General features: G+C 47.5%; 1 protein-coding gene across 5 annotated transcripts in view; it reads right to left on the bottom strand.

Annotated features, from left to right (window-relative positions):
- Window positions 1-640: 640 nt before the first annotated feature.
- Window positions 641-7,869, bottom strand: part of Ppp6r3 (protein phosphatase 6 regulatory subunit 3) — a 114,364-nt gene continuing 107,135 nt past the window's right edge. For all 5 annotated transcript variants that reach the window (XM_028771240.1, XM_028771242.1, XM_028771243.1 and 2 more), the window contains 2 exons: window positions 5,382-5,501; window positions 641-2,767 (listed from right to left, as the gene is read on the bottom strand). In XM_028771240.1, the coding sequence (XP_028627073.1) occupies window positions 2,725-2,767; window positions 5,382-5,501 (163 nt within the window). In that variant the 3' untranslated portion in view covers window positions 641-2,724. The remainder of the gene's footprint in view (window positions 2,768-5,381; window positions 5,502-7,869) is intronic.

Genomic DNA, 7,869 nt, shown 5'->3' with positions numbered 1-7,869 from the left:
AGTATTTCTTAAAACGAAACAAAATACCACCATGTATTTTGTGTGTGACATGATTGGCACACAAGTCCCACGCTGTGCATGTGAGGTCAGAGGATAGTTTAAAAGTTATTTCTCACTTTAGCCAGGTACATTGGCAGACACCATTAATCCCAGAAGACTATAGGCAGAGCCAGAAGGATCTGTGAGTTCAAGGCCAGTCTGGTCCACATCAAGTTCCAGGATAGTTAGGACTATATAGAGACACAGTCTCAAAAAACAACCCAAAAGTTGTCTCTCTTCCTGCACCATGTGGTTAGCAGGGAATATTCTTTAAAGACAACAATGGGAATCTGTAGAATGTCACTAATGCTGTTTGCTGGCAAGAACAGCAGGCAGGGCAGGGAGCAAGACATATGGAAAGCTGACAAGCTAGAGGACCAGGCAGACTATCTCAAGATGGCAGGTGGTAGTGGTTCCCTCTTAGCAAAAATGTACCAAGCACCAAGTGTCAGGCACTGGTGGCTGAAAGTGTGTGTGGGCCACGGCAGTGTTTCTCCGGAGCTGGCATGCCCAAGAGCCAAGGAGAGAAGAAAGCTGAAGAGGACTCTTGGCACAGGCTCACAATGTGGCTGCTAGAATTCCAAAAAGGCTCAAGAGGAACTTTCTAGAAACAAAGCATCAGGCTTTATTTTGTTATTACTTGTAATACAGGTATTGTACTGTAGACATCTGTTAGTCTTGCAATTCATTCGGCCAATACACAGAAATGAAAAGGAGCAGGGACTCATCACAAGCCCTGGCTGGCACCCTCCAACCAAACACACCTGTCACCCTCACAGCCTCTCCCCAAGACAAGCAAATCCAAGTCCTTTCCCAAGCACAACACCCAAGTGTTCCTTTCCCAGTGGACGGTGGGACAGAAAAGCCAGCCCAATCCACAGCAAGGAGGCAGTGTGGGCTGACAAGAAGCCAAATCCTGGCTGTGGTCAGCAAAGCTTGTCACCAGGTGAGACAGGAGCATGCCATCCGCCAGCAATGTGAGGTCCTGGGCCACGCAGGTCAACCATCCCTGAGACGAGCAGAAGGAGCCCTGTCCTCTGGTGGCACCAGATTCCAGAGAACGCAGTCTCTTCTGAAGGAGCTGTGACTGAAGGGTCCTGAGCGGGCACGCACAGGCCACCGAGCCCCTCGCCACCAGTCCCAGGGCCTCCTGCTGCCCACTGAGCCTGGTGACCAGGCCTGCCTCGGCCACCTGAGGTGGTCCCTTGCACTGTGTACAGTGAGAAGCGAGTAAGGAGTAAGGCATTGGACACTTGACTCTATCTCCATACGCGATGTCATGTAGGCACACTGCTTGGGATGCTGGTTCTAAAAAACTTGTTGGCCATTGTTCAGAATATCCTTTTGGTTTTAAATACTGGTCAGGAAAAAACAAATGATGTAAAAATATGTGAATATTTTCTATTATAGAATGAAAAATTGATCTGCATCTAAAAGTGCAAGAGGCGAGGTGACTGAGCCCTTCACCAGACGCCATGGTGACTGAGCCCTTCACCAGACGGCGTGGCAGTGCCCAGGCCATTGCTTCAGCTGTTGGAGGAGGCGAGGATGTGTTTACGCTGACATAGAAAATTATAAATTACATTGAATTAGTATCCATAATCACTATATACACACAAACCAGTTCTAAAATCCACTGGTTTACAAGTGAAACCCTCACAAGGTACAGTAAAACAAGGAACATGCTTGGATACCAGGCTGTGATTCTGTTCCAGCCCGCCCGCCTGATGGGCACAGTCCCCGTCACAGCACGAGCATTTCCAGACTCACCTCTGTGACACAGAGCAGTGTGGATGCAGACCACTCTGAAATGGCCATCAGTGATACTTGCCGACAAGGGACATTTTGGTGAATGGGTTAAAAGGCGGATGAACTACCAAAACAAAACAAAAAACAAACACCACCCCCCACCCCCCAAAAAAATCTAACCACAGTCATGTACACTCCAATATTCTAGTGTTTCACCTGCAGAAAGAAACACTCTGAGCAAACCAGACCTTAACAGAACATATGGCTTTACAAGAAGAGCAATTCATCAACTAAGCTGTACCAATAAATACTTAATCTCCACCAAGACTCACACATTTGATCCGCCTGAAACAATACAGAAAACAGTTACCAATTGAAAGTGGGTTATAAAAAAAACACCAAGTATTTCTTATTCAAAATCACTTTGTAAGTCAGAACAACCAAAATAACACACAGAGGGCTTTTCCATCGACAGCGCTGTGCCAACCTGGAAGAAAAATGAATTCAGAATTTTGTACAAGGTGGAAAATGTATGAAAACTGTCTAATACTTTGGTCACACTAATAATTGTCAAATAGTTATGTTTTGAATACAATAGATCTGTGTATCACTTTATAAAACTATTCTTACAACCATCTGAACTATGTATCATTACTATTATTACATGGGTGGCAAGATCTGGTGTCACAGGCTACCCAGGATTTAGATCAATACAATATAAACATACGCAAAAATTCTTGGTATTTGTCAATGTGCAATATTTTTACACGTCTGAATTTCTCTGTACAATGTCTTAGAATCTAGAATATAAAGGTTGCTGGTCCTGATCCCTTGCAGAGTGCAGTAGTGGTGGCTTGGTAGCTCTGGGTGAGCCCTCCAGAGCCCCTGGGTGGTGGTGGCCTGCAGTCTTCAGTCAGCAGCAGTAGACGTCACTCATCATACAGGGCCATTAACTGACGTGTCGCTTGGCTGGTCGGTCCTGCAGAGAAGGAGACAGACACCTGAGGCACTGGACACTGAGCAGGGCGAAGTTAGCTTTGCCCACCCTCCACATGGCTGCCAGTGGTGGTGGAAGCTCCCAAGTCAGCTTCTCAGAACTGCATGCAAATTGTTGTGTTCAGTTCACACAACAGTTTACTTAGTGTTCAAGCTGCTGGTCCCAGCTGCACACTTTGGAAACCCTGATGTCCTCTGGGGGTGCAACCTGACTTCCACCTGGAAGCTCTGCTAGGAAATGGGAAGGAAAAGGTCTGTGCAGAGGATAACTACTGAAAACAAAGGGGTCCAGCCAGATGCTGGTTCCCACAGAGCAGAAACAGCAGAGATAAAGCAGCTCTAGAGAGAGAGCAGAAATGGGTCTTCTGCCAAAACCACAACCTAAGGCTCTTGAACAAGTCTGGCCAGGCTGTGGCCAGAAGCACACAGATATTTTTTAACTGGACTGACTTCTCCACTGGAGACCTGCCAGCCATAACAGGAACCAGGAGGTGCTCCCAATATTGCACTCTAATTACACATGATGGTGCCTCACTGTATGAGGCACAGGGACTGAGATTCTAGAGGCAGACAGAGCTGGGTGTGGGTGTACCTGTAGTTCACAAGCTGTATGTTCTTAAATATGTTTCTTAACTTTACAGTCCTGCTTTCTCCTCGGCAGATAGGGAACAATAATGCCCATGCAGGGCTTTGTAAGTACGATGTATGGGGAACACTAACAGACCAACTGTGCAGCCAGAGCACACTGCTGCAGTCTGATATGGTGGCAATGCAAAGTCCTCAGATGGTCCTGGCAAGGCCCAGACCCAGAGCAGTGTGAGACTGGCAAAGGCTGCCATCTGTACTCTTTCTCACGCTACTGGCTGATTCCAAAAAGAGTGCTGGCAGCACACTAAGCATCTTTGGCACCAGCTCAATGCTGCTGTGCAGGGGCCAAGCCCTGACCCCTACCTTTCTGCACACAGTCCTCCAGTCTCCCCTTGAGCACATTCCTTGAGATACGAGATACCTGCCTACTGTGGCTTCACCAGTGACTCCTGTTCTGGCCAGGGCTGGGTGAGGAAGGGCAGGGCCTTTCATGCCATGTAAACAGCTTGAAAGGAACCTAAGTGGGCACCATTCGGCAAGGAGTCTTCACTATATAGAAAAAAAGCAATCCAAGGCCATGTGTATGACTTCTAACATATTAAGAACAAACTCCCCGGGGCTGGAGAGATGGCTCAGCAGTTAAGAGCACTGACTGCTCTTCCAGAGGTCCCGAGTTCAAATCCCAGCAACCACATGGTGGCTCACAACCATCCGTAACGAGATTGGATGCCCTCTTCTGGTGTGTCTAAAGACAGCTACAGTGTACTCATAAATAAAATAAATAAATTAAAAAAAAAAAAAAAGAAAAAAGAACAAACTCCCCAATCCATGCTCCAGGGGCTGATGTAACTACATAAAGACACCCTGCAAATCCAGGGAAAGGAGGCCTTCCCAAATAGCCAGTGCCCTTTCTCCCCAAGCTTTCCTAAGAGCAACCTGCTCACACAGTACTTACAATTGATTCTGTAGGCAAAAAGATTAAAAAAAAAAAAAATCACAAATCCATACTTCATTTTGACTAGAATTTCTGAACACAAACAGGGCAGAGGGGTGCCATGAATAGGGACTTCCAGACCAGGAAGAGTTAAGTGTCCAGAGGTTCCTGCCCACTGACTCTGCAGAGCACAGCCCACTGGGGAGTCTAGCCAGGAGAAAGTCCAATGCCTCTGCAATTGCTTTAAAGGTCATGTTATTCCTTCCAGAAGGAATACACATTTTGTATATTTTTTATCAGAAAAGTGAGCTCTAGAGGAGCTGAACAAAGTTCCTTGCTGTCCGGAGCTTATGTTCATTCATCTTCTGATGTAGGCTCCTGAGAATCCTTGGTCACCTGGCTCTACCTTCCAGGCTGAGTGTATGGGCATGGGCCCTTTGCAGCTGAGGCCTTGGCTTGGCCTATCCCTTCAGACCACTGGCTCAATCTTAGCAAAAGGTAACTAGAAAGAAAACACCACATGCAGATCACATAGCTTTGGCAGTTGGGCCATGTCACTAAGATACACCCACCCACAGGTATCAGCCCTCTAGGGATTGATCCAATGGGGACATTCCTTCTAGGGTTGAAGTATTTTGCAGTACATGGCAAAGGGCCTCAGACAAGTCCTCTGGTGTCACAAGTGTGATGAGGAAATGAGGCAGTTCACAGGACCATTGAGGACCCCAACCCTGGAGGGCGTAACACCATTCAAAGCATGACCTCCAAAACTTGAGTTCCGCCTGAGCAATCACTCCTCCCCAGAACCTATCTGCGGAGCCAGCGCTCTCAATCATCCAAGCTGGAGCCAGGGACTCAGGCTGCAAAGACAAGTGCTGTTTCTTAGAGCTTGGCTTGGGCAGCTGACTACTTGAGACCTGAGAAATGCCACTGTGCCCTAGCACACTGCTAAAGGCTTGGGCACAGCTGCAAAGAACTTTTAAGGCCCCACCCTGAACAGTTGACTCCCTTCTACCTTCCAGATGTCAAGCAGAGGCAGGGTAGAGCCTTCAGAGGGCACAGGCAGGATGGGTACCTTTGCTCGGGACTACTGCTGGGGGTCCGGGGAGCTGTGCACTTGGCTTCTGCTGGCTCGGGGGTCTCTTCTCCATCTTTGCAAGCAGCATCTTGAGAGGTAGACAGTTTCTCTTCCTCACTACAAGAAAGAGGAAGATAGGTGCATTACATACTAGGCACAATGTCTAGGGCCAGAGGATGAGGTCACATGCAAATGGCTCTGAAGTCATGACTGCCACGGTGGCAAGCCCTGGGGCTGAGCATGCTCAGGGTGGAAGGATCACAGAAATGCAGACAGTGACTGGGGAACCACAAGAGGAAAGGGCCACACACAGGTGGGAACTGAGAGGGACAATGTAATGTGGCTGGTGTCTGAGAAAGAGCGGTCCGTGTCACCGTACATACCGGTAGGACTTCAACACTCTGAGGCCAAGTGTGCAAAACAGAAAAAGAAACGTACAAGAGTTTCAGAACACTCCTAGAAATGAGGAATTGGGGAAACATGTCCACGACTGCACATGGCACCCCGCAGAGTCGGTGGAGGTGTGAAGAGAACCTGTTTGAAGGAACAGGAGCCTTTAGTTCCACCGTGCGCTCAAGGCCAGGCCCACCACTTGCACGTGCTCCTGGCTTGTAGCCTTGCCCACAGGCCAGAGGTACCCACTGCTAAGCCAGGTGGAAAGCCTTCTGCTGCTCTCCAGCAGGGCATATCAAGAGCAGATACCAGGAGGGAACAAGGAGCCAAGACCAGGAGCAGAGAATGGGAGCCGGAGTTGCCCATGGGCAGCTCTTGGTGGAGAGACAGCAAGCATATTCCTGACTCCAGTAGCTGCAATGTTAGCTGTGCTTTGCTCTACCTGAATTCACACTCTACCCAATTCAAATAGATTCCAAAAGGAAGGCATGTCTCCTCCGAACCAAGCCTTGGCCTGGACTTGCACATTGAATTTCCTGACTTTGGGGCAGCTTACCAGGCTAATCACAACTTACAGGGCTGGCATAGGTCTGATACTCAGACTTTCCACAGTGGTGGAAGAGCCACGGCATCAGCATGGTAAACGTGTACTGTCCCACCACGCTACACTCACCCCTAAGACTTCTTTGTCAACTCCCTTTTCTCAGCCCTCTTCTACTCCTTTGCCTACAAGGCAACTACCGTAATGCACATACCTATCGCTATGTGTTTACTCCAAGCCATGAGCCTTGACCTGAATCCACTGTCTATTTGTTTGGATACTGCACATCTGAAGTGCCACACGCTCCTGAGCAAAAGGCATGATGCCCACCGTGAACACGCACCTCTCTGTGACTCCCTACAGCCACAAAGGACCCACCAGCACTGGCATTTCTCAGGGTGGTATACCCAGGGGAAAAAAAAGTGGGCCATCTTTTTATCAGAGAACCCTCACTTACAAACATATTTTCCCACTATCAAGGCCCGTTTCCCTACCTAAGTCCCTTTCCAATCTCCTCAAATGGTGCCTGCTCTCATTTCTACAGTGCCTTAAAATATGACTTCACTTTTCAGTCTTTTTACTTTTCCTGCCTATAAACTGCTATTGTTTGCTCATATTCTATTTAAGTTTCTCCCACCCACCCCATCTTCTTCTTCTCTTTTTGAGACAGGCCTCACTATGTCGCCCAGACTAATCTCAAGCTTATGACTTAGGCTGGAGTCTCATTTGAATGCATGCTTGTCTGGCTTGCACAGAGCCCTAGCTTACCTCCTTAGGATTGGAGAGGTGGAGTTAAGATCACAAATTCAAGATTATCTTCACAGTGAGTTCAGACCGGCCTAGGCTGTATGCTATTCTGCCTTAAACAGACTATTTTTTTCTACATAGCCCAGACAGGCCCAAGATTGTCAGCAGTCCTTGACTGGCACTAGTGATAACTGAGATCACCACCATCAGTGGACTTTCTTGTTCTTATTAGCATATAGGAAATCTTTGAATACTAAATTCCAGTCTCTTGTGTAGGCACTACATGTTTCTTTCCCAACCTGTTCTCTGTTTCTTAATCATTGACTAAAAACTTTTAACAATAAAGTGATCATCTCAATTCTTTGTGCATTATAGTTTCTTGTTTTTATTATTTTTACCTTATATGCATTGAGTATTTTGCATGCATGTAAATCTGTGCACTACGTGCATGCCTGGTGCATACAGAGGCCAGAAGGTGTCAAATTTCCTGGAACTGAAGTTATAGATGGTTGTGAGCCGCCATGTGGGTGTTGGGAATCAAACCCTCTGAAAGAATGGCCAGTGCTCTTAACCTCTGAACCGTCTCTATAGCCCCCCACCCCTTTGTTCTTGTTTTCTCTCCCCCACCTCCAGGGTTTCTCTGTGTAGCCCTGGCTGTCTTGGAATTTACTCTGTAGAGCAGGCTGGCTTTGAACTCAGAGATCTGCCTGTCTCTGTCTCCTGAGCACTAGAATTAAAGACATGCACCACCACTGCGCAGGCTGTTTTCATAATTTTTAAGTTTATATTTAATTACGAGTAGGT

Source organism: Grammomys surdaster, unplaced genomic scaffold, assembly GCF_004785775.1.
Source record: "Grammomys surdaster isolate TR1022 unplaced genomic scaffold, NIH_TR_1.0 205, whole genome shotgun sequence".
In the NCBI taxonomy this organism is placed as follows: Eukaryota; Metazoa; Chordata; class Mammalia; order Rodentia; family Muridae; genus Grammomys; species Grammomys surdaster.
The sequence above is the reverse complement of the archived record's forward strand: the minus strand, read 5'-3'. Positions and strand labels throughout refer to the sequence as shown.